The sequence below is a fragment of the Gekko japonicus genome, unplaced genomic scaffold, assembly GCF_001447785.1.
Source record: "Gekko japonicus isolate JY-2015 unplaced genomic scaffold, Gekko_japonicus_V1.1 scaffold764, whole genome shotgun sequence".
In the NCBI taxonomy this organism is placed as follows: Eukaryota; Metazoa; Chordata; class Lepidosauria; order Squamata; family Gekkonidae; genus Gekko; species Gekko japonicus.
In genome coordinates, this window is record NW_015165853.1 from 406,954 (window position 1) to 434,887 (window position 27,934).

The window sequence follows — 27,934 nt, forward strand, 5'->3', positions numbered from 1 at the left end:
TGAGAATAAGACAGAAATCTTTCCTTGCTCTGGCTCTGCCTCCTAAAAGCTGCTGGCTTGCGCTGACCTAGATAGCCCAGGCAAGCCCGATCTCGTCAGATCTTGGAAGCTAAGCAGGGCCGACCCTAGCAAGTATTTGGATGGGAGACCTCCAAAGAATACCAGGGAGGGGAGGCAGAGGCAGGCTATCAAGCTACATCTCTGAACATCCTCCATGCCCCAGTAGGAATTGTCAGAGGTTGCCACACATGCGCGCGCACACACACACACAGCTGCTGGCTTTGGTTTACAACTGGGTATAAGAATCCACTTGACCTGGGCAGTGGGTGACCCACAAAGAGGGATCTTTTGACAAAGATATGAAGCTCCTAGTGTAAGACCGCAAAAAGTAGTGAGGCAGCGAGGAAAGAGAGGAGAACTTTCTGCATAGGGAACAGGGATACTGGAGGTAGTTAACTTACCTCACTGATCAAGGATCTGTGGTGGGTAATTCTAGGAACCTCTTAGTAGGAACTGCTAGTGTGGGATTTAGTTCTTCCTAACATTGAGTGCTAAGGCATTTGTAAATCTGTTGTAGCAGAATATTCTTGACTAGAAATAAGGCCCATTGTAGAAATAAATACAACGAGCTCTAGAAAGAGGCTCTGGGAGAGTGCCCCTGCCTTGGACACTCAGCGCCAGTTTGCTGTGGCGACCACAGCAGGGTATAATGACACAGAGTCCACCATTTTATCCTGGGGGACTGATCTCTGCCATTTTAAGAGCAGTTGTAATTCTACGTGATCTCCATACCCCCAACTGGAGATTGGCAACAATCATTCCCCATGAGGGAATGGCTGGGTTGGAGGGTGGAGTCTATGGAACTGTACCTGTCTGAGTTCCCAACCCTCCTGAAACCACACCCTCTTCAGGCTCCATCCCTCAAATCTCCAGGAATTTCCCAGCTGGAGTTGGCAACCCTATCAGGACTGGCCCCAATGAGTTTTCTCCCAAAGGCCAAAACAGGTGTGACAGAACCTGGTTGCCTAGCAACAGGCACTGAGGAGAAAGCACAGCTGCCACCTCTGATTAGGGAAATACCTGGAGATTTGGGGGGTAGATCCTATGGAGGGCAGCATTGGGGGGGGAATAGAAGGACTCAGCAGGGGATAATGCCATAGGGTCTACCCTCCAACACAGCCATTTTCTCCAGCGGAACTGATCTCTGTCATCTGGAGATCAATTGTAACAGCTCTCCTCGATTCACCCCCAATGTCCCCAGGTATTTTCCAACCCAGACCTGGCAACTGTATATCTATCTCACTGAGGTCCTCCCCAAACTCTGGCCTCTCCAGCTTCCAACCCACAAATCTCCAGGAATTTCCCAACTCAGATGTGGCAACCCTATCACATCTGGAGATTGCCAACCCTAGGGGAAAGTCAGCCGCACAGCAGGAGGTTGAAGAGAATGGTTTGATGGTCGCTGGCCCACCTCATTAGCCAGCCAGCCATGGTGGATGCAAAAAGGAGAGAGAGCAGTTTTAACTTAATTCTGGCAGGAAAGTGTTTTTTTACTGACAGAAGTTGGTTGCCTACCAACAGCCACTGAGGAGACAGTTAGTCACAGTAAGTCCCACACAGGAGCCAAGAGAAGTGTCTTCCTCAGGAGAGAATCCGGCTTTCCAGGAGCTGCAGCTCGCTTCCTACAGGCCAGACCCTTCCTGGCGCTGCTGCTGAAGGAAGGCAGGGGAGCCTTTGAAAGGCGCTGGGCAGCATTCTCTGCGGTGCAGCCCACTGAGCTATCACCCTGACGAAATGCAGGCTTTGCAGCCGAGGGAGAAGGGCCGTTAGGGGCAGCGAAGGTGAGTGCTTCCCCTGCTTGCTGCCGCTCGCTAGGTCTGCCTCCTTCTCCCCCGTGGAGGGGTTGCTGCTCTCTCAGTGGAGCGTCCATTCCCTTCGCCAGCTCCCTCCAGACTGAGGGCAAAATGCTGCCTGCTGGCTCGGTGGGCGGGGCCGAGCCAACGCAGCCACGGGATTGGGAGACTGTGAGAGTGGCAGCTGAGTGGGTAAAAGGCTGTGGAAGCATGTCAAGGAGGGACACCGAAAGTCTTTTATTATAAGGAGAGATAGATTAATGAAAGCTCCTGATTAAATACACGAAGGGCTAGGTAAGGGGGCAGGGACAATCTTGTTTTGAGGCTGCCTTTGGTCCTGCTGAGTGGGATCAGATGATGTGGAATTACGCCATATCCTTGTTATTTCTCAGCTGGTTCTTAGTCTCTGTATTGTAAATGACCCAAAAAAATCTTTTCTGAGTCTCACGTGACTAGCACAGAAGAGCTAGCCAATAATGATGGGACAGGAGAGAAAGGCTAACAAAATGGAGGGTTGATGGTAGTACCAGGCCTAACTATTACATCAAGGAGTTTTACATTTAGAAACAGGCACTTTCCTCAAATTCAGTTTACTTTTTAGGCAAAAAAACATATACATAGACTGCTGAGATAAAATCTAGTATGTAGAAGAGCAGACACATCCTTTTCACCCTCTGTATATTAAAACAACTGAATGACTTTTATTATTCCATCCATCTGTATTAACAAAATAATTCAAGTCTGCATATGGTATCAGCATTAAGTAGGCATTGGGGAAAATAAAATGTTAATTTCACAGAATTGCAGTTATTTTAGTAGAACAGATTACTTTAAATTGGATGCAGTTTTCCCAAAATAAAATGTCTTGGCTTCCCCTCCAAAGTTTATGTTCTGTGACAGCTTTGGCTCCATTTCATGTTATGTTGCTGTAGAGTATGATGTATTTACGTATCCACACCATGTATCTCCTGCATTTTGGCTGACCTGCTGGAGAGCTGCAGAGTTACTGTTTTATTGTCTGGCTATGCTATCTTGTGGGAGTACATCAGCTGCAGCCACATGCAATGTATGTCAGTGATGAGATTGCTGATATGCTCTACATGGGACTCCCTCCCCCCAAATAATTTGAAAGTTTCAGCACGTGCAGAGTTTTACAGCCTCCCCCTTGGTTGCCTTGAGGCTCACAGGACTTCTATTCTAGCTCATTTCCACACTAAATTCGTGTTCCTTTTTATGCCCAAATCAAGGTACCTTTAAAGGTCTAAATGGTCTGAGAATCAGTTATTTCAGTCATAAACTTCTCCAATGTATTCCTTCCAATATTTTGTATGATGGGTGATATGATCACTGAAGTTTGTCTGCTGGTGCACAAAGTAGGGTTTTTATGTGTGTGTGTGTGTATAACCCTCATTCTGAAATGCTTTCCACTATGGGTTGAACTAGATGAGACTGTAATGTCTCCTTTTGGCTGTGGGTTCCCAGGTTAGAGTACTCATTGAGGCACCCATTCTCAGGTCCATCTGGAAGATAAAATGCCTTAAAACATAAGCTGTTTATTTGCAAGGAGACAACTCCAACAACCAACAACTTCGGCTACCATACAAAACTGGAAACTGAAACAAGAGCTCTACCTGATAGGACCAAACTAAATCAAACAGACATTAGGGGGGGAGCAGACTGTTCCATTACATACATACATGTATACAATAAATATACCACAGAGACAGCAATTAGGGGTGTGTAAATATATGCATGTGTGTATGTAGGTATGTATGTGTCGATATTCCCGAATCCAAATATTGGTATGATATTTGGATTCGGGAAACATTTGGGAAAGCTGAATTTTTTGGCTTAAAATGGCTGATCGTAGCAAACATTCCACTGTTGGGTTTTGGGGGCCCACACTTCAAAGGGGGGAAGCAAAAGAGAGTGCCAGAATGGACTCCTGCCATTTAAACCAAACAGCTGACCAGCAGCGGACCCACCAATCAGCTGTTAGGTTTAAATGGCTGCAAGCCATTTTATTTATTTAGGTATTTATTTGACTCAATTTAGATGCTGCCCTCCCTGTGGGCAGGCTCAGGGTGGTTTACATTACAATAAATGCCATTAAAACAATGATTAAAATAACAATTTAAAACAATAGAACCATAAAATACCATGTAAACAAGTTAATTCCAGTGTTGATCAGATTATTTAAAATTCAGCAGCGGGTATCCGAATCCAGGCCACTGTAGGTGAGATAGCCAGGAGAGAAGAGGGATGTCCGCTGCCTCAACCAAATGCCCGGTGGAAGAGCTCCATCTTGCAGGCCTTGCAGAACTGTAATAGATCCCACAGAGCCCTGATCTCATATGGAAGCTCATTACACCAGGTAGGGGCCAGGGCTGAGAAAGCCCTGGACCTGGTCGAAGCTAGTCAGATGTCCCTGGGGCAGGGGACTGCTAAAAGATGTTGATTTGTGGACCTCAGTGTCCTCCAGGGCTCATATGATGAGGAGAGGCAGTCTCGAAGGTATGCTGGCCCCTGGCTGTATAGGGCTTTAAAGGTAAGCACCAGCACCTTGAACCAGATCTGGAATTTGATAGGCAGCCAGTGCAGTTCACATAGGTGTCGCTGTCAACACCCATGCTGCCACGTTCTGTACTAGCTGCAACTCCCGGAGAAGAGTCAAGGGCAACCCCACAATATTCCAGTTTGGAAGTGACCATTGTGTGGGTCACTGTAGCTGGGTCCCGGTGGGTAAGATATGGGGCCAACTGCCCGATCTGCCTCAGATGGAAAAAGGCAGACCTGGCAGTGGTGGTGACTGGGCCTCCATAGAAAGGGAGGCATATAGGAACACCCCTAGACTCTTCACCCTTGACGATGAGACCAACGGAGCCCCATTGAAGGCTGGGAGCCTGATTCCCTGTCCCAATCTCCCGCAACTCAGGTACAAGACCTCCATCTTAAATGGATTTAACTTCAGTCAGCTATGTCTCCACCATCCAAGCCACAGCTTGTAACGCCTTGTCCAGATCTCCTGGGGCCATGTCCAGGCAGCCGTCCATCAGTAGATAGAGCTAGGTGTCATCAACATACTGGGGAATAGCAGGCTCAAGATAAGGATGACTGCCAGTTAGATCCTTCTGTGTAAGGGTATGTTATTAAAACCAAATATTGAGACATCGCCTTGAATTTTTAAGTGAAGAAGGGACTGATTTGATTACTTTCTGGTGGACCTACTCAGGCTGCTTCCCTTTTGTCATGCTTGGAAGTGCCTTCAGGCTGAGTGCAATTTTCCTTGGAACCCCATCTTAATTTTACTCTATGCAATATCACAAACCATGGTGGAGTCCAAAATATGAAAAAAATATGTATCTAAATATAGGGGGTTCCCACCTGGATATCCACACATGCTCTGATATCATCTTAAGAACATAAGAACATAAGAGAAGCCAATGTTGGATCAGGCTAATGGCCCATCCAGTCCAACACTCTGTCACACAGTGGCCAAAAAAACCACAGGTGCCATCGGGAGGTCCACCAGTGGGGCCCCCAGCTGAGTTGTGGTTCTGGCTTGTTGTCTTCCTCCCCATGGCTCTGACGTCATGTGACTGTTATGCCATATGACGTACTGTTAAATTCAACGGGTCCCATTCTGGGTCTTCCCACTGAACCCACTGGGTTTTCCCACTGGAAAACATACAAAATTCTCATTTGATGTTAGTAAGAGTTTTGATGTAACAAAGCATACCTTCACTGGAACATATGTGACAGAGCATGATCTATCGTATTAATTTTATTAGCCATATTAACTTTATCCTGTGCCGATTTCTGCTAGTTGAAAGGACAAACAGCAATAAGCAAGAATGTGGGAATTTCTACAATTTTGTCCTCATCTAAATCCATTTTTCATCTCCATATTTTGCCCAATTTGCAGTTTCATCAGCTCATTTGTATGTGTATGTGCACACCCCTCTGCATGTGTTCATTGAAAGGTCTGCAGGAAAGCAAATGTAATTTGATCGTGCATAGGGTTGTATCAAGCTTAATTTTGTGAAGCAGTTTACCACAAGAGAGTACCTGCATCTCAGTAACACAGCGCAAAAAGTATGTTGATGCAAGTATACACACAATTGTATCAAGGTTGGGTGGTTGCTAGTTTTTTATGTTTATTTAATGCCCATGTTTGCATTGGTAATATATGGATGTGTGTGCAAATAAGCCATATACATGATCAAGTTCCAGAATGAATTTAAGAACTCTTCCTCACAGATGGGGGAAAAAAATAAAACGAGGAAGAAAACTGCTAAGAGAGAAATGACAGGATAATGGAGGTTTGGAACTGGGGAGGTCAGCTCAGCCCTAAGAAAGAATGAGCAATGACTGGGAGGAGGGCAGCAGCAACTGTCGCAACAAATACTACTCGATACCTCTTACTGGAGATACTACACTTTTGGGTGAAGCTACAATAGTGGGCTGGCCGCTGGGGTAAGTATCAGATTCAAAGATTTTAAAATAAAGTATGTCTAGAAAAGACACACTTAGAGTTCTAGCTTTCCCCAGATGATGTCAAAGATGAGGAGTGGGGTATCTTTTCTCCTGTTATGCCTACTCAGAATACTGAATTACAATGCTCTGGTCACCTTGACAATCCTCTATAGCTTTTTAATTGTGACTAAAACGAACGTGAGCAATACATTGGATTAAGAACCTGGAAATACAATACCAAGGTCCCGTTCACACTTGCCGGGAAACGCGGGGGGGGGGGGGGGGAGAGGCGTGGCTGTTTGCGGCGGTGCAGATGGCAAGCACCATCCTAAAATAAGTACTTTTCTTGTAAGATAGTGCCTGTTATGAGGTATGCACGTATCCATCTGTATACTAAAAAAAAGTTTGCTTTTATACTTCAGAAGCATAGTATTTACTCATAAGAAGTTTCTGAAATTTAACTGATTATTCGGTTGATTAAAACTCATATGATTAAATGCGTCTTTAATTGGTTGGGAACCCTAGTTGAAATGAAACTTCTTTGAATCTCATTTTTTTTCCCCAACAGACTCTTTCTCAACAAAAGGCTGGGTGAATAAAGTATCATATGAATAACAGGTGTTATATAGAGCAAATCTATCATTTGCATTTTGTTTGTTAAACTTCTTGACATCTGTATCAAACTTATTAAATTTCCAAACACAATATATCAAAGAATCAGATTATTAAGCCCTCTGAAAATCAATCACAAATCAGTTTTCAGATGACACTGATGTCTTATTGCTATTCATTCCTCCTAGTCCATTTCTAGCGGTTCATTTGACATTCCTGCAGTGTTGAAATATGGCTCATGCCAGTATCTGTCCTTTTAGTAATCACCAAAGCAAAGCTTGGCAGTTGTCATAAATTACACTCTTGAGGGGAAAAAATACCAGTAATACTCTGAATTGATTGAACAGCATGGAATCGAAACTAGCTGTCAGAGAATCCATTTGACCGATCTCTCCCTCTATCCTTATCCCCACTTTGGAATCAGAAGACTTCTAGTATTGCAATTATTTTGTGCCAACATATGCTGGATGGACCAATTATTTACAAAAAAAGCATTATTTTAAATGACTGTGCAATTGCATTTTTTTTAAATGTGCTCTTTCAAAAGAAAGCTATAAAGGATACAATTGAATAATTTTCATTTACCCACACAGCATTACAGAGTTTAAATAACAGCCTGTGGCCAGTGCAGACTGATTTATTCAGCCTCCAAACATCAACACCAGGTGGAATGACTCTTTGAGATGGCAGAAAAAGAAGAAGCCACTTCAATCAAACCGCGGGAGCCTTCCAACTAATGTTAAGCCCAGGGCGGGATTATTCATTATGCTAAGAAAGGCCTGCAGCGATAGATGGGAGCATGTATCCATTTTGTGCCTTGGGTCTCATTAAACTATTCTCCATTCAAGACAATTTTCTTGCCCTCTTCAATGGGAAACAACAGCCATGTTCTCAGCTGGGAAAAAATAATTTTGTTAGGTGAATGGGCAGCACAGTGAGTGAAGTCCATTCTGCACTGCAGAAGATTTCAAGGGCAGGGCACGATGTGAGGAAAGGGATGCAAATTGGGTCGATCTGTAGATGGATGTATTCACACGCTCGCAAGTGACAAAAGGCAGACAAGACAGCAACTCTTGTGAGCCAGAGAAATCGGGGTAAGAGCATATAGTTTAGCACATTCTCATTCAAATCCATCTTTCATTCCATGCTCATACAGACTTTGAATAAAATTAGTTTTCAGTATCCTTAGAGATAAGATAGCATAAGGTCAGTTAAATCATTCTAATTGGGCTTGCATTGTTTTAAATAAGTATTTATGTCTTTAAGAGGAAAAAAACACTAACAACCTTTAGTTTAGCTACAGTCTGCTCTGTCTCAAGTGGTTGGGATGGGTAACAGCAAGTGGGAACAACTTCAAATAATTAAATGAACTGCTCATTGATACTTGAAGTGATGCCCACCAATAGCATTCCTTAATGTACAGGATCCTGGAGGATCTCCCTGCGTCTCTACAGAAATCACAACATAATTGTTCAAATATAACAGCCAGCCAGCTATTAGAGAAGGTGGGCCTTAAGAGTATTTTATTGTGTCCTACTAGTGCACTCTGTTGTGTTTCCTTTCTTGCATCCCACTTACATGCCCTTTTTGCTGGGCTTTCTTGACATTGCAACTTCTTGTCTTTCAGCCTCCAGTGTCCTCTGATGTATAATCACAAGGGCTGTGGATCATTGATAAGGTACACTTTTAATTTACAGAGTTGAAGCTCAGCAGGTCTGGTCAACACCCTACATGAACTGACTGTGTACTTTAAAATGCACAATGAATCCAGTTCTGAGTACTGCCCCTAAAGAAGGATGTAGACAGATTAGATTGGGCAACAAAGATGGTACTACAAGTATTACAAAGAAAGGTTGAAGGAAGAGGTGTGTTTAGCAAGGAGGAGACAGGGGAAACACAATTACACCCTTCAAATACCTGAAGGCTGTTGTTTGGAGCTCAGACACCACCCCATGATTCAGCCAGCCTCAGACTTAGTGTAGGGGCCACCAGACAATGACCCCATCCATCTTCAGGCCATTCCTGGCCCACTGGTGGAATCGACTCCACATCTCATTGACCAACAGTGTCAGGCACCAGCAGCCAAGCCCATCCAGTTTGGTGGCCAGGGAATGAGGGGACAAGCAAAGGAACTAGCTGCAATTTTGGGTGATTTACTCCCTGGGGTCCTGCAAGACTCACTCATTATACAAGAGCCCAGGGATCAGCACTGGGCTCGCATGGGATTCTGTGCAGCCTTCATAAAGGGACAGGTGGCAGGCCAAGGAGGATGTCCTCAGAAGCTCTCCAGACGGCAGAGGAGAGCCATGGTGAGAAAGGAGGAAGAATAAGGTGTTGGGAGTACCGAGGTCTGTGCCAGCCCCTTCTGGGACATGTCAGTGACTCAGGACCACGGAGATGCTGAGCTGGGATACCCGAGCCTGGGACAACTGGACCCCCCCAGGTGTCACAGAGGAAACAGCAAAAATTTACTGTTCTGATCAGGACAACTGGACCCCCCAGCTTATTTTGCACCCTAGGCGAGGATCCCTTCTGCCCCCCCCCCCCCGTGCGCCCACCAATTTTAAAAAATAAATGCATTTTAGGAAGAATGAAAAACACAAATAATCAAGAAACTTCCAGAGTATGGCGCTGGGTTCAGTTTGGCGCCCCTAAGGGCCGTCCCGCTCTAGGCGATCGCCTAGTTCGCCTAGTGAGTGAGCCGGCCCTGGTTCTGATGGTCCCAAGGACAAGACCAATAGGCTTCAGTTATAGGAAGCTGCATTATAAACTGAACATTAGAATAAACTGCCTAATGGTATGAGCAATCCCTGCAATAGAATCTGTTACTTGGGGAGATTCCCCTTTGCTGGAAGTCTTCAAGCAGAGGCTGATCAGTCATCCATCAGAGCTATACGCTGCAGTCACACAAACTAAATAATCCACTTTCAATCCACTTTCAAACTGGATTTTTACTGTATGAACCGGTAAAATCCAGTTAGAAAGTGGATTGAAAGTGGATTATTTAGTGTGTGTGACCGCATTGGGTAGGAGGATGGAATGGATGGTTGTCAGGTCCCTTCTGACTCTAGAATCCTATGGATTTTAAGTTTAGAACTGTGTGCAAAACATTCTAGGGATTTATCACTGACCTGTAGCTGTTCCTCAGCAAAGACGTCATTATGAAAAAGTTCCCTGAAGGTGGAAATTTCAAAACTCCACTGCTCTAGAAAGGCATATTTTGGATGGGTTTTTTTCCCCTTTTTCAGTTCACCAACTGGCATCCCCTGGACGTTGCAGGAATTATCCACTGAGAGGGCCAGGGCTCCCAGCTTTCTTTCCTGCATCGCCATGCTAAGGCCCCACCTTGTGCCTGCATCTCCTGCTGCCATGGGGACAGCTTGCTGCACTTGTGCACCACTGGAGAATTAGCAGCCTGCCGACTGACTGACTGCCCCCTCCTTCTCCTGGTGCCCATTTAAAATACTGTGTTCAAAACAGAGGCGGTCTAGGTGGTACAGGTGAGAGCCCAGGTGAGAGCTCCACCTGCAGCAAAAAAGAGACCTGTGCCAAGACGTTTTATTATCTGTCTTTCTTCTCACCCCCTGAGGATCAAAGAAGCTTTTCCTGATGTCTCCAGGAAGTTCTCCCTGAAGTCCTTCTGGCACCTCATGTCTTCCAAATCTTTGTTCCCTGCTGGGTGTCACCTTATAGCCAGAGGGGTAAACTGACTGTTTCATTGTATCCAGCCAGGGAGCAATTACCATTTCTAAAGCCTGGTTGGGTGAGTCTGGAGACCAAAAGACTTCCCTTCTCCTACCTGTTCTTTGCCAAGATAGAGGAAAACATCTTAAAACTCACAGTGAAGGTTTTATACAGTCCATCCCTCCAAAGTAAAAAGCATTTCTCCACAGAGCCCCAAAGTTTTTTTTTTAAAGTAAACTGTAGGTAAAGGTAAAGGTTCCCTTGCTCAAAAGCCAGTAGAATCAGACTCTAGGGTTGCGGTACTCATCTCCGTTTCAAAGCCGAAGAGCCAGCGCTGTCCGAAGACGTTTCCGTGGTCATGTGGCCAGCATGACTAAACACAGAGGTCATTTCGGGGGGGAACGCGGGGGAACGCAGTTCCCCCGGGTGAGGTGCAGGGGGCGGGGCACATGACGAAGCCTGGTTGGGTGAGTCTGGATGCTTGGGTGAGCCCCCTGCTTCCGGCCGCCCCGCTTCCAGCCCTCATTCAGCCAAGAGGAGGCAGGAGAAGAGGGAGGGTAAGTTGCTTCCTCCCCGCCTCTCCCCACCCCTGCCTGCCTGGGGCCAGGGAGGGCCTTGGCGGGGCTTCCTCGCACTCCCGCTGGCCTTGCAGGTCCACCGCCGGGCCCCTAATGTCAGGGGGTGTGGCATATGCTAATGAGTTATGCTAATGAGTTCCCCTAGCTCTTTTTCTACGAAATGACCCCTGAAAACACCAAGGTGCACGGAACGCTGTAGAGACACATTTAAAAGAGCTAAACGAGGAAGTGTGTTAGCAGTATACACTAGTAGTAGAGTTCTTAACACCAAGGACTAAAACATTCTGATCACGAATTATCAAAGTCTAACAGTGCATAAAAATGCATGTGAAGTGGACCCAAGATAATGGTACACATAATTTTTGCTCCACTGTTCTGCTTGAAGTGGCTGGTTTTCAACCATAACACAAATCCTATTTTGCAAACCAACAGAACTTTTTGAAAGAACTGCTAGGTCACTGTGCCTTATATGCACACATTACATAACATTTATTATTCACTGCACACAAGATCCTAGCTCTGGTCACTCCATTAAATTCCCCATTACACACAGTAGAAAATTCAAGCACTGAATGTGCAAATGGATTGTTATTTGTGTTAACAAACTGTGTTCTTGTTTTCTTTAAAGAGAACCTATATTAAGGTATAACCAGCATACTGGAATTCTTTTGAGATTAAACACTATATGCAGAAATCAGTTCAAAAACTATGGATTGCTGCAGAATATCTAAAAATGGCTTTGGGAATCATTTGATACCTGGGGTGAAAACAGGACACACCTCTATTGGCCTTGGGATAACAATGAAATGTTAGACTGTCTTGATATAAGTGGTCCTAAGCCATGCTCAAATATTGGTCCATCTAACTACTGTCCAATGTTCCCTCTAAGCTAAGTTTGTGTGAGCTAGCTCACAGTTTTTAGCCTCTGGCTAACACATTTTTCTCTTAGTTCTGGAAGGATGGTTCAAGAGCAAACTAATTTATGCAGTAGCCAAATCACTTGCTCAGAACTTTAATGTCCATAGCTCACAAAGTAGAATTTTTGCTCACAAGGCTCCACAGCTTAGAGGGAGCATTGCTACTGTCTACTCTGGCTGTCAGTGGATCTCCAGGATCTCTCAGACAAAGAAAGGGCTTCCTCAACATCTGCTACTTGAGATCCTTCCATCAGAAATATTGTGCTGGAGAGTGAACATAGCAGTTTCTGCATGCAAATCATGCACCCCAGGGGTCTTGTTGTAGAAAAAGAGCTGCCGGAGCTCATTAGCATAACTCATTAGCATAACTTATTTGCATATGCCACGCCCCCTGACATCACCCGAAGTGACAGAAGGCCACACCCCCTGACATCACCGGAAGTGTGTCAGAAGGCCCGGCTACTTACCCTCCTGCTTCATCCTCATTCCCAAACGGAATGAGGATCGAAGCAGAGGGCGGGGTAAAGAAGGGGGCGGGGCTTCACCACGTGACCGCCCCGCCCCCTAGAGGTTCTCTTCCGGAGCTCCGTACCTGAGAGCTCCCCCCCGACTAGAGCCCTGATGCACCCTATCTCTGGACCCACAGTCCCTGCTAAAAACTAAACTCATACTTTATCACCGAGCCATGACTGTTTAGTAAAGAAAGGCCTTCCCCAAAACCTACTACCCTTTTAACTAGACCTGCCAGGGATTACAACTGGGGTCTTCTGTATGCAAAGCATGCATTTTACCACGCAGCCACAACCCCCTCACCTTTCCCTTTGCACTAATATTTGCTTCACTTGTTGCAGACTACTCTGTTTGCTATGGGTTTGTTTCACAGTATATCTATATGTTGCATGTGCACTGAAGAGTCACAGTGATCAAATGAATGACACACATGAATTAGGGTGAATGCAGAGAAAGTCAGACCTCCGGTAACTTTAAGAGTCGTGTAAAAGGAATATGAAGGATGCTGATAGGCAAGAGAACCAAAGAATAAATGAAGCAGGCAATTCAGCAGCCATGCCTTGTTTCAGTGCCTAAACATAGAGACATCATTCCTGAGCAAGGAGTTGGCACCTGAACCTCCTAGGGCAAATCAAACATCCAATACCTACTCACAGAACGCTAGGGTCTAACTCAAGTATCCATTTTTCCTTGATGTAATCTTTACTCCATAAAGCTAAAAGAATATATCAACAATATTTTTTATAATTTTTTAAAATGGCATTTTGGGCATTTCCTTCTGTGGATAAGGTTCTGGAATATGTGTTGCCTGATTGTCACTGGCCTGTACTTCTCTCTTGAGAAATGCTTTTTAGTTTGTTTTGTTATGAGCATCAAGTGAATCTGAATAAAGTGATTATTTTTTACTTGTTTGCAAAGACTGGAGAAACGTGTGGTGTAAATTAATGAGTCTGAATTTCTTATTAGAAAGGAAAGTTTATCTGTAAATGGGCTTGTTGAATTTTCTAAAACGCATCTAATCAGAAGACAAAGGCAGCATTATTATGAGAAAATTGCAACATGTGGATTTTCTTCCATAACTGCATTCCTTCTGGGGGAATTCATCTGCATGTAAACTCATTAAGCATCTCAGGCTGATATTTCAGATCTTGGAATCCAATTAGGTGCACCAGTGACACAGTGTCTTCTGGAGCTGGAGAGCCTCTTTGTAATAAAATGAAAGCACAGAGTAAATAACAGAGGAATGATTTTATGACATCACCCAGAAATGCTTGTAAGGGGAAAAATACTCTTTCTGCTCCCTTCTTTGTTCATATTGCTATGTTAAAGACTCATTCCAGTACAGCTCTTATGGAAATAAGTATCCAAAGTCCAGAAATTGTTGTTCAGGTCACATACAGAGATGAGTGAATCAACCTGTGTTCTGTTGTTGTCTGACTTGGCTGGATCTGGGCTAAATTTCTGATCGACAGAAGGGAACATTCCTGCTCCCCTCTCTCCCACTGCAGCCTACTAATCTCCACACATGCTGCTCCTGGAAGACAGGGAATCCTGAAGAACGACATGGGTGGTCTGCTCTGGGAAGGGGGAATCAGTGGGAAGCGTTTCTCCACTTCCCTTTGTGGAAAATTTAGTCTGGATCCAACCCATCACCTGTGGATATGTAGCCCATTTCGCTGGCCTTCTCTTCAAATTCTGGGTCTCCCAACCACTATACCACACTGCATCTCTAGCTTTTGCTTGTAGGACCTTCTTCAGGACAGAAGAGAAGAGAGGGAGGAAATACAGGCCTCTCAGATATCTTGCTGTTCTTCAGGTTGTACAGCCTACAAGCTTCTGGGCATTTGGGCACTGCATTGAGATATATGTATATAACCACATCTCAAAATATGTATTAAATTGTTTATTTTGTCAGTGGTAACATAAGGAGCGGGGGGAGTGCCACTGGGTTCATTCAGTCCTAAGAAATGGATCAAATCCAGTAAAGAAATTCAGGAAAGCTAAATGTAGGACACACAAACACATGAAGCTGCCTTATATTGAGTCAGCTCATTGGTCTATCAAGGTCAATGTTGTCTGTTGTGACTGGCAGCACTCTCCAGGGTCTCAGGGAGAGGTCTCTCACATCACCTATGGCCTGATCCTTTTAACTGCCGGTAGTACAAGGACTGAACCTGGGAGCTTCCACATGCAAAGCAGATGCTCTACCACTTGATAACCCCCTCACCCCAATGCATCAGTTATGCATGGCAGCCAACACAGGAATGCAGTAAACCTCCAGACTTTACTTCCTGCCCAGGACTGCAGAAGCAATTTATCAAGTGCTTTGGAGCCTACAAAACAGGGAATCAACTTGAATCAGAGAGTTATAAGTGGGGGTAGGGTGCTGAGTCCAAAACAGAGGATAGATCCTTGATTTGTTTTAATGTTATCATGCCTTTTAGCCCCTCCACCCCAAAATCTACCAAAGAGGCTACCAATGTTTAAAAACCTAATGGTGCCAAGTACTTAGGAAATTAAAATGTTTCTATGTATATCTTATATCTCTACTGCTATATCAGGTAATAATGATACAAGACACAAAGCTGAAAGAATGATTCTCCAAGAGGTATGCATTATCAGTATAGTTCATAGCTCTCTGGCATCATGTTTACACTATGAATTACAACAAACCATTTGCAAACTGGTTGAACCATAATGACTCCCAACCAAGGAACTCTGGTGAGCATCTTCTGACACAGGGAATTTTGGCAGCTTCTCTTTGTTGCTGGCTTTTAATATTTTGAATTCACTGTGTTTTAATTGTATTGTTCTCTGTTTTAAAGGTATCTTGGGTGTTCATATGAAAAGACAGGTAATCATTTTCCTCCTCAGGCTCAAATATGTATTATACATTATTCATAACAAAATTAATAAGCTCTAGAAAGGCATATTTAAAATATTTACAACATTTAATAAACAATCAAACATGAGACACAGTAAGCAGATTATTTTTTTTTTCCATGGCAGGTATTAAATTTTAAAGAGAACTTCTGGTTCTCTGACTATCCCCCGTGTCTTAGATGACTGAAGCTATGCAGAGGCACTCCAAAACTACAATAATCATGGGGAGCATCCTTGATGTCCCCTGGAAATCCATGTCTCTGTGACTCACTTAAGATGCTGATATGTACATTTAAATAATAAATTGTGCCTCCCCCCAAAAGAAAAAATTATAGCCAAAAGGAGGGGGGGAAGCTAAACAGGGTTATACCCTTCTAAGCCCACTGACTTCATGGCAAGTACAAAATATAAGTCCTGTTTCAGGGCTCAAAGTCTCTGACCAAATTTCAAGTGAAGCCCTCCTTGTAGGGTGCAATCCAAACTTTAGGCTTATCGACAATAGGATCCATTTGCATGTTACCTCTCCTACTTCAGACTTGGAGGCTTAGCACTAAATTGTCGGGAGGAAGGGAACCTTCATCTGGAGACTGTCTCTATGGAGATTTGAAAAGGTGCAATCTTAGCAATGGATGCCTTAAACACTTAACTGGCCCTAAGGGAAATCAGTGTATTGTGTATAAGCAACAAGCTAATGCTTTATGTTCTATTTTCATTTCAAAAGCATAGTTATGCAACAGAACAAACGAACAAGCAAGGCTTCTATCTCTTCTGCCTGTGTTTACTTCATAATACCTGGTCAAGGATTTCATATCCCTTTTTTTTTTACTCAGATCATGTGATGCCCACTCCTTTGTACACCTAAGCCAAACTCCTTTGTGTGAATTCAATTGAAGACTCTTGCTCAAATGGGTTTAGAAGAGTGTAACTGCTTGGAATAGCATTGCTACTTAACTTACTTTAGTGGGATGGGGGCCTTTGTTCTACTTTCAAATCAACCCCCAGTCTCCAGGATTCAATGGTCCCCATTTTGCAAATGCTGGTCTTCCAAAGGACATCTTCTTCCAAAGGACATATGTTAATTCTGATCGTCTTTTTATTAGTTAGGCAAGTGCCTGTAGCTATCTAGCTGCAGTAAAGTTGAATCCCATTTCAAAACATCATAAATAAAAAGTCTTATCTCTGTACCAACATAATAAAATACACAGCACTGATTGTCTGGAAGGAATTCACATATATATGCTCTTCACTCAGGGTCTACACTTTCAATGACTTGCAGTCATACTGAGCACGTGAACGTCCTCCACTGCAATGTAAAGGTGATGTAAGACGTCTGCTTATAGTGTTTGCTGAAACTGCAGTGGTCATTTCACACATGCAAGTTGTGATAACTTGTAATACATACGCATGAGAACTCATACTAACTTGTTAGTATATATGGCTGTAACAAATAATCACTCACAAAAAACTTCTTGATTGAAAAGACAATTTTTTAAAAAATTGCAGCCACAGTGTTCCCCATACTCCTTGCTTCTTATTCGGCACCATGTTATCTTCTCCCTTAATGAATGATCCTAGACACTCTGTGAGTGAAATAGTTTGGTCAGCTTGGCTAAACAATAATATGAAGCCACAATTTGTTTGATAAGTTACCTGGTCAGTCCAGGGATATGTTCCCACTCTTTCCATACAGTACTGCAAGGATGGACAATGAGACCACAGTAGCACAGTGTAGGTACGGCAAGAGTCAACTTGTCCCTAGGAAACCACAGCTATGTTATCTCTCCTTCCATGCTGCACTACCTACCCTCTCAACATCATCCCACAAAGAAAGGAAGTGTCACCCAGTTGCGTGGGCAATATAGCCACATGGTTCACTGCATACAATGGACAAATGTGTCATCCCTGTTTGCAGCCTACCCTACCCCAAAGCTTTACCCTAGGGAGGGGGGTAGCTTTGCATCTAGGAACAGGTCCAGTTTTGAGGATGAGAAATATTTTAGTTGAGTCCTGTTCTTAGCTCATTAAACATCTGAAGGCTTAGGAAAAATGCAGGGAACAAGGTACTCTTTTACTAGCTCATGCTGTTACAACTTCACAAAGCATACAGATCTGACCATTCCTTGGAAAACACAGAATGATTAAGAACAATCCGGATCTGCTAGGAGTAATACATAAGGCATATCACGGCATGTGATTAAGAGCTTATTTATGGCAGTGCATGTTTGCTTTTGCTAAGGGAAAGGGTAGAATTTGCCTGTGAGCCTAAGATCCTGCTGATGTTAACGGAACCATGGAAAGGACCTCATGTTCAGTGTGTGTTAACTTATTTTGAAAACCAAAGCCATTCCAGGCATCTTACCTTTCTTCCCCCTGTGTTTATGCGGAGAGGGGTAAGGAAAGGGTCGAAAATCATATGGCTGGTTTCTATATTGACAGGTGATTGCCGTTTCCCAACAGAGCAAAGATTCCAGGCTGAATTCACCAAGCCCCAAAAGGAAGGAACTGCAATCAAAAGAGAAAGAAGAAAATATTTCAAGAAGGATATGTGGGAAGGGGGGGGGGGAGAGAGACACCAAGCAACCTGTCCACTTTTATTGTAGGTCATGTAGACAGTTTCGGAGGACACAAAAGACCATTTAATGTAAAGAAAGAATAACAATACAGATTCCCTTTAAAGGTTGCATTAGATCCATAGCTATTTGCTTGCATGAATATTCCAGGAATTATGTCCAGTCTTCCATTTTCCAGGATGCATGTAATCACCACAGAGACTATGGCCTGAAACTTTAATCAAGAAGAGCTTTGGGGTAATGCAATGTAACTTAACAGAATATGATTTCCTCTAGAGAAAGGGTCAAACTAAATGTCATGGCAGGCACGAGTCCTTCCTGTGACCACCAATTGAATGTTCTGGATCAGGGCCTCAAAGTAATTTTTAAAGAACTAAAACTGCTTCTATAATGGTGTCAGTGGCCATAGGATGCACCTGCGGCTGCCATCACATTTGGTCTGGCTCAAAGATAGTACTGTACAGTGCTGTTTTTGTTTTTTTTAAAAACGTGTAAACAGTAAAAAAGTAAGGCACATCTTTAATATTTTATTTAAATAAAGTATTTAATATGACTCAGTTAAAAATCAAAGAAAGGGATACTGATAGTCTGGTTCATATAGTTACCATAAATTCAGAAACCCCTGGGTGACTGTAGCAGCAATCAGAACCAGGAAGTACAGACATCCATTGAGAGTACCCTCCCGGTATTCTAAGTGCTAGTACTGCTCACTGGAGTTGCAGGAGTGGCACTGAGAACCAGAAGGAAGCTCTCCATGGATGCCTATAGTTATTTACTCTGACAGCTGTTGCTACAGTAACCCAGAGGCCTCTGCACATGTGGTGGTGGTTTACAGGCTGTTCTGCAAACTACAGCCATAATAATTTACAACAATAAATGACTGGGTATACTATGATGAATGTCAATAATATAGGTTTGCAAACATCTGCATTTCTGCTTATGACTACCACCATGGGTGTTAAGCCAATGCTACTGTCACAAAATACCATAATACATATATTTATTTCAAAAGAAAAGTTTTTAGGATAAGCACAATAAATCTAGAATGCTTTTGGCCAAACTAGTCTGAAAGAAAATGATCACTCAACATTAAATCCAAAGAGGGCCTTCAAATGAGGGGGTAAAGGGAGTGGAGATTGTGCTGATGCTTCTATTTCAAGAAGTTGTGTGCTATGAAACACATCTCCCACAGATAAATCCATCCGTTCAGTTCTTCTGCTTGCACAGATAATACCTGAAAATTTAATTTCCAGCTTCACTTCCTTTCCCTTGTACTGACTTCCCAGTCTCCTCAATGAGAGATGCAGTAGTTGAGCACAGAAATTGTTACTGTGCTTGCTGAAGCAACAGAGATATAACAGACGTGGATGTGTTACTGGCACTAAATACTTGCCCCCCCCCCCCCTTAAGGCACATCATAACCTCATAGCCTCTCTTTTTCTCCACACCTGTTTAAAAGTACCCTGAAGCCCATTTGAAAATGTATTTTTATTATCCAACTTGGTGGAATACTATGCATTTTTTAAAAAAATTGCATGTATAATGTCCACATTCAACTTCCACCGCCTTCACCTGAACAATTCTCAATTACAGTAGTTATCTTGTAAGTTTCACATGTTATTTATATTGATATTTTATTAATTATGTTGGTCTCTGCCCTGACTGTATAAAGAAGGCCAGATCTATAGAGTTACCTGGATGAAAGTGGCAACCACTGGGAGAAACTGGAGGGCAGGGCCTGGAGTGCTGATGTCACTGCTGGTAAAAGCCAGAAGTGGTGTCTTCAGATGGTCTAACACTTACAAAATTTGTAAATGTTAGAGAATCTACTATGTCACTTCCAGTTTTTACTTCTGCCATTTCCTCCTTGCCAGGCAAAGAGCCTGGATATCAGCGTGGTGTCCTTAGTTATTAGGCAGATAAAATGGAGAACTATGTATACTGCCCCAAGCTCTCTGGAGCAGGTAGCTAAATTTGATTATTCAACAAAGTCCTCCAGAAAGCAGTGTCCCAACAGCAGATACAGTCCACCTTACATATATGCACTTTTTTACCACTAGCTTAAACTAAAGGAGCTGCGGTGGCTCAAGTGGTTAAGACACTGAACTGCAGGCTGTGGAAGGTCAGTAGTTCAGAAGTTCGAGACCCAGGGGTGCCGTATGACGGAGTGAGCTCCTGTCTCTAGTTCCAGCTCCTGCCAACCTAGCAGTTCGAAAGCAAGAAATTGCAAGTAGATAAATAGGTACCACTTCAGTGGGAAGGTAACAGCGTTCCGTGCGCCTCAGTGTTTAGTCATGCCGGCCACATGACCACGGAAACATCTTCGGACAGCACTGGCTCTTCGGCTTTGAAACGGAGATGAGCACCGCAACCCTAGAGACGGATTCGACTGGCTTTCGAGCAAGGGAACCTTTACCTTTTTACCTTAAACTATTTAACCAACTCCCTCTGTTCCTGGGACAGTCTGATCTGACCACAGCCACACATGCCTTGGAACAATTACACCAAATTATTCAATGCATTCTATGAGCGGCTGCCTTTGAAGAGGATTCAGAAGCTTCAGCTGGTCTAAAATGAGACAGCAAAAATCTTGATTGGTAATCCCCCATTTACCTACCACAAGGAATCCGATTGACAAAGTTCTTAAAATTTTATTGTCTGATAAATTCTCGGCACTTACTTTGTCTGTTGCCGAATTCTTAGCCTATGTCTGGAAGCTTAGGGTAAGGGCGTACAAGTCTTAACCCCCCTGTGTTCTTTAGAACTGTTATATTTTAACTGAGTATATTATTTACGAGAAGCTTCTAAATGACCTTTTGTTGGGGCAGCTTGGTGTAATTTGCCATGACCTATTAATTTGTGTATTTATTTTTCTAACTGTTTCACTGCCCCTCTTGTTGCTGTGTTATGCCAATAAAGGTTTATGTATGTATGTATGATTGGTAATCAGCAACCAGTACATTCTTGTGCTCTGTCAGCTGCACTGGTTGCCAATTTGTTTCTAGGCCCAATTAAAAGTGCTAGACTTAAATGACTAAGGCAGGGGTAAACAATGTGGGTGCCTGCTGACACATTTCCTGTTACCAACCAAGTGTTCTTAGAAAGTGGGCGGGGCCAGGTGGGCTTTTGGCCAGCTAGGCTTCTGACTGGCTATCAGGGATTTGATTGGCTGTGCAGATTTTAAAAAATGTTGCAATGGAAGCAGCTGCCACCACAGCACAAGGATCTTCACTGTGTGATTGAAGGTAAGCTGCAGAAGCAATTTTGCGGCTGCCTCCACCTCCTGTGGCAGCCATTTTGTGGCTGCGCCATCGTGCTGTACTAGAATTCCAAATATGTTCTCAAGTCAAAAAGGTTGGGACCCCTGGATTAAGGGATTGGGGCCTCAAAGGACTGCCTCCCCCTATATCAATCTGCCTAGGACTCAAGAGCATCATCTCGAGCCAGTTTTGTACCTTCAGTGAGGGAGGTGAGATGGGACTGTCACATTTCCAACATGGCCTCCCTGAACTCCCTGCCCCAGGAAATTCATCATGCACTCATCGCTCCTGGCAGTTTCTGAAAACTGTTCCGGATGGCTTTATTCTTAAACTTTTATGGATTTATACTGTATTTGCTTAGATTGTATTCCATCTTCATTATTTAATGACTTTCATCTGCTAATTTGGGTGCTGCTTTATTGGTGGAACATTATAAATATTTTTATTAATTGATTTTGGCAGCTATTTTAGGATTATTTTAAGCATATTTAACTTACTGTTGCCAGTGTGATTGTGTTCGGGGAATTTTTGGTGCTATATTTTGTTGCATTGATAGATTTTATTGTTCTATTGATTTATAGTGTTAGCTACCTTGCTGGCTGATTTGTTCAGCAAAAAACAGGCGGGATATAAGTGCTCTTAAATAAATAAATGTGCTGTGTTCTGCCATCTGGCAGTAAAGATGATTACTACATTTTTCAAATGCAAGATGTTGCTTGAATTGCTGATTTCCCTGCTACTGACAGAAGGAAAGAGGGAAAAAATTCCTCAAGACTCTAGGGTGAGGCAAAACCATGCATTATAAGGTTAAGTTATGGCCTTTGTGCTCAAAATATTCTAGAGTCCCACATCTCTTGGCCACATATTCTCTTCGTTCTTATCTCTGCACAAAAATATACTCTTACACAGTTACAGATGTAACACAAAATCCACTACTTTTGACACACATACACACACACATCCCATGATATTTCTACTTTTATTCTGTACCTGCCACCAATGCTCTCTCTAAGTTGTTGTAATGTATCCCGCTCCGACCGCATGCGAGGCTTGGTCTCCATGCGGTCATGAGAAGTAACCAAGCTTTGCTTACAGGAACAACGGTCCAAGCGGATCCTAGCCCGCACCAATCGGTGGGCTAGGCTCCTGGCTGAGGGCCTATGGAACTCTCGGCCACTGTAAATAACCTATCACTGGTGTAGGGGTGTGTTTGGGGTATGGGCTGTGTGCCTTTATAAACCAGCCTGCGAGCCGGTAACTTTGTCTTGTTCTACAGTGGAAATAAAGTATGAGAGGTGAAATCACTAGTAAGTCTCAGTACTTTTCAGCTGTGGAGTCTTGTGAGCAAAAATTCTACTTTGTGAGCTACTAGCATTAAAGTTGTGAGCAAGTGATTTGGCTACTGCATAAATTAGTTGGCTCTGGAGCCATCCTTTCTGAGCTAAGAGAAAAATGTATTAGCTGGAGGCTAAAAAACTGTGAGCTAGCTCACACTAACTCAGCTTAGAGGAAACACTGCCTGCCACTGCCCTGTAGATGGAAATACAGCCAATGCCATTTCATAAAAGAGCAGCCATCATAAACTGTGACATGACATTGAGAATAATATTCTCCATAAGATGAAACTTTTTGAAAATAATGATTTATCATTTTTTCATCCTGTCCTTCCTTCCTAGAACTCAGATACATTGCTCTCTCTATCTCTGTTTTATCCTTATACTAACCAGTAAGGTAGGTTAGGCTGAGAGGGACTGCCCAAGCTTACTGCCACAATCTCCACACACACCCCTTCAACCAGGTCCCCAGCATTTTTAAAAAACGTCTGAGGGGATAGAATTTAGGCCTGGGTATAAACTCGCCCAAGTCTGGATTGATATCTGAAGGATGAGGTAAACTGACAGGAACACGAATCTTTAAGTGAGCAAGAACAAAGTTTATTCATGAAATGTACTGGGTTCATAGACGCGTTAGTGATCAGCTCACACTTAATTTAGTGACTAGGAAAAAGGCCCGTTGTGGAAAGAAAGAGGCTCTGGGCAGGTGCCCCGGCCTTGGACACTCAGTGTCAATTTGCTGTGGCGACCTCAGCAGGGTATAATGACACTGAGTCCACCATTTTCTCCAGAGGAACTGATCTCTGCTACCTAAAGAACAGTTATAATTTTGAGTGATCTCCAGCCCTCACCTGGAGATTGGCAATGATGGTTCCCCAGAAGGGAATAGTTGGTTTGGAGGGTGGAGTCTATGGCTTTGTACCTGTCCGAGGTCCCACGCCTCCTGAAACCTCACCCTCTCCAGGCTCCATCCCTCACCTCTCCAGGAATTTCCCACCTGGAGTTGGCAACCCTATCTCCTTCCCAGCCAACCATCAACCTACCTTTATTTCCCCTCACTCTTCAGCTTTCCACCCCCCACACACCTGCAGCCTCTACCGTGCTCTGAAGCCCTGACTGCTACGTCACATTGGCTGCCATATGGGGGCTACCTCAGCAGCATATAAGGATACAGGGCCCACCATTTTCTCCAGGGGAACTGATCTCTGCCATCTGGAAAGCAGTTGTAATTCTGAGTGATCTCCAGCCCTCACCTGAAGATCGGACACATTTTACCTCAGAACAGCAAAACTGTTTAGAATGTTAGAGGCAAAAGCCAATCAAGTCGCATATGCAAACGACCTCTGTGTTCCGAGGCAGAGGCCAATGAGGCTGCATATGCAAATAACCTCTGTGTTCTGACTGGCTATGGGGGGGAGAGGAACAGCAAAACGTTTAGAATGTTGGAGGCAGGACTCAGGCAAAGCACCCAGTGGATAGGGAGACCCTCTGAATGACAGATCAGAGAGCGAACTGATTTTGGAGCGTGTGGAATGTTCTAGAGAAGTGCCACCATCATTCGGCTTTTATTTATAAGGGAGATAGCCAAGGCGCCCCCTGTGTGTGGATATCTAAATCCGTACATCGGGCGCACCTAGGGGGCAAAGAAAAATCTGAAAAGTTGAAAAGAGTATACGGGGGATATTTAAATCCCTTAAAAAGTAAAAGAGCCTTCCCTGCGCATGCACAGAGAAAGCACTTACCAATAGGAAATGTGGCTGCTGGCGGCGGCGGCACAGGAAGAGAAGCCTGAAATTTCCATTTCAGCAGAGTACTACAGTACATATAAATTTATAAAACAACTGCAGTCCTTATTCTTGTTCTTTCATTAAAAAAGAGGATCTTTGGTTACCATAGCACAAGTAGCCAAGCTGCATTTTTTTGCACTTGTGTGCGTAATGGTAGCTCATGGTTAGCATTATCAATGAAGGGCTTCATTCCTTTTTAGAAGACCACATAAACCAAAAACAACAAAACTAGGTGCCTGACTGGAAAAGGTATTCCCTCTTTCCTCTTCCACTGCTTCACAGCAAATGGTGTTTGCTTTGCCTCTTTTTTCTCTCTCTCTGAACATGAAGAAGACTGGGTAGAAATAGGGTTACCAACCTCAAGGTGGGGCCTGGAGTTAAAAATGATCTCCAGACCAGAGTAACAAACTGTCCCAGAAGAAATGGAAACTCCAGTGGGCAGATTCTAAGCGACCACAGCCCTGTTGAGCTATCCCCTCTCCCCAGCGCCATCTTCCCCAGGCACTGCCCCTCAAACTCCAGGAAATTCCCATGTTGGAGCTGGCACTCTAGGTGGACAGCAGGAAGACTTACCATTTAATTGGGAGCCCAGTAAAGTCCTATTTGCTGTAACTGGGGACCAGAAAATTGCTCAACAGATAAAGGTATTTTTAACTGCAACATTAACACTGAATCACTGATTTTAAAGCATTTCCTAGTTATGTCTATAAACACACTTGGTCATCCTTGGTCCCCCCCCCCCCCCCCCGGGGCTACAATCTGGGCCAATGTTGGTATTTTACATGAAAAAAGACTTGTAAAACCTGAACTAGATCTGTGTATACTGTCTAAAATTTCATACTCTGTACGTCTCTCTCGATCACACACAAGCACACACACAGAGGATCCTTTATAGACCATGAGTTGCTTAGTGTGGGTGCATTATACACACAGGCTCCAACCCAGCTAAAAGCCTGGGCTATAAATGAAGCAGGAGGAGGAGGTAGAAATCTGAGGGGGTTCACTTGCTTAATGCTTCCACATGTGAACCTCCCTGCTTTTTAAAAATTCCCATATCTAGGAGAAGCTACCTCTAACAGGTTTCCTGGAGAGGAAGCACAGACATTTTTTAAAAAAATGAATGAATAAAAGTTCCATCCCAGTGCTGTGCAAGATCCCAAAATTCCTCATCTAGAACTTTTAAAACTGTAACCCCTTCCCTTCAGTCTGAAGTGGCACAATCTATTCTACCATCTCAGCACTCTGTTGCCTTGCAACTACCTAACGTTGCCACCCTCCAGGTGGGGCCTGACCTTCAGATGACAGAGATCATTCCCCTTGGAGAAAACGGATGCTTTGGAGAGTAGATTGTATGGCAGAGATGACAGAGATCATTCCCCTTGGAGAAAACTGATGCTTTGGAGAGTAGATTGTATGGCATTACACCCACTGAGGTTCCCCCAGCCCAAACCGAGACCTCCCCAGGCTCCACCCCCAAACCTCCAGGCATTTCCCAGTCCACAGTCAGCAACCCTCATTCTGCTGCACATGTAGATCAGCCCTAAGTCATAACTGAAGTTAGGCACAGCTAAGGTATTCCACTGGTTTCAAAAAGACAGTTACAACCAATTTTAGTGGAATCAAGACCACTTTATTTAAATTAGAAAATTTCATTCAGTGCACTTCAATGTGTGGGTGACAGAGGTAAGCCCTTTGGTGTGGTACAATGCTAATGTAAAACACATTAGTACCAACAGCTGAAAATGGGATGTGCAACATCAAAGCGGTGAGTGAAACAGGCCTTTAGTATTTCAGTCTCTCTTCAAGCACTGGAGAAATGCATTTGGTAGTAAGATTAAAGAACACTGAATTTGTCATTTTGTATGGTCTTTCCTCCAAAACAAAGAATATATATATAATTCCTGTTAATGCAACAAAGAGGGCAAAGTGAAGAGAGAAAGTAAGATCTTTCAAGAATGCTGAGTTCCAGATAGTGTGATTAAAGTACAAAAATTTGTCCCAGTTATGAGCAGCTTCCTGTCCATTGTGTTCTCTGCTAGACTTTCTAACATTAAACCTCTGGGCTGTAACTGACAGCAGGCAGGACCCACAGGATCCAAGCATCTTGCACCCTTTCCAGTTCGTTCAGACTATCTCCACTGAGGCGAATCCAACCATCCTCCAAGTAGTCTTCCTCCAGTCTAAGGAGACTTCCTCTAACTTAAGTGGCTCTTCCACTTAAGTTGGAGGAAGACTCCTCAGGCTGGCGAAATGCTTCAAATTTTGTGCAATGGAGTGGGAGGATAGGAGTAGGATTCACCCTACCATCTCTGAATGACTGGAAATTTACCAGATCTGGAAAAGAAGTTAAAGAAGGCCTTTTCAGGCCCTCAAGGATTTAGACATCACAAAGACTTCTTACCCTATTTATGGTGCATTCAGGGTACATGGCATAACAGATAACATAGTTCCTTTTAATACATTATGCACAGAACAGGGCAGCTGCTCCCATGCTGCTTGACTCCTGCAGACGACGTTGTTCCACCATGCTGAAGCCACAATTGGAGTGGCTCTGCCCACTGCCCCTGAGAAGTCTCCTTGCACTAGTTGCTTGTGGACCACATAAGGGTCCTGGACAGGCCGGTTCTGGCCCTCGGGCCTTATGTTTGACACCCCTGGTCTAGTCAAATCCTTTGAATTTTATGCTAATTTTCTCAGCATAATTCATACAGAGGAACTTTGGAACCTGTAATATCTCCCCAAAGTCTGATATTGTACTGTCCATTCTACCACCTAAGCACTGTCAATGCATTGCTGCTTTATCCAGCTGCAACTGTAAACTAGGCCTTGGGGTTTGACTGAGTGGCTAGCAGAAGCTGCTGCCACCGATTTCTCAAATGGCATGGTCAAACACGAAAACAGAACTGGGTGGGCCAATGGCAGAGCATGGTTGCCATGGTAGCAATACTGCCCAAGATGAGCTTAAAAGGCCTGGATGTCTTGTGTGCTTTGACCGGAACAGAGGGGTTGTCAGGCCTGAGAAAGCCTATCTGGATGGATGAGAGTGGTGGGTGAAAAGTGGATGTTCATACAAAAAGGAGAAGGGGTTCTGGTGCTTTGAACATGCTCCCCTCCCTTTCTAAGGCCTGACACTCTGGCTGGAAGCATACTCAAAGTTCAGCTGGTTCCAAACCTCCCAGCATCCCTCTGAATGCACCATTGGATGGAGTCCCATTTTGAGGACCAAGATGAACTTCTGCTAATCCCACAAGATAACTGAATTAAAAAAAACCAAAAACAAAACCTGATCCAGGTACCTATCTTAGAAGGATAATAATCTGTTCAGGTTTTTTTTCCATTTGTAACAGCAAACTCTTCCTTTTAGCTTTTATGTGACATTTTTATATAAGCAGACTTCATAAACTGCTACCTTCCACTATTAAGTATTTGGTAGCACATTCCACCATGTATCATGCTTATAAAACTCTTGG

The 27,934-nt window shown here is 43.7% G+C and overlaps 1 protein-coding gene across 1 annotated transcript in view; it reads right to left on the minus strand.

Annotated features, from left to right (window-relative positions):
- CA10 (carbonic anhydrase X) overlaps positions 1-27,934 on the minus strand; it is a 567,105-nt gene that overhangs the window by 282,652 nt on the left and 256,519 nt on the right. The window contains exon 3 of the mRNA XM_015411124.1: positions 17,873-18,015. Coding sequence (XP_015266610.1) covers positions 17,873-18,015 — 143 coding nt within the window. The remainder of the gene's footprint in view (positions 1-17,872; positions 18,016-27,934) is intronic.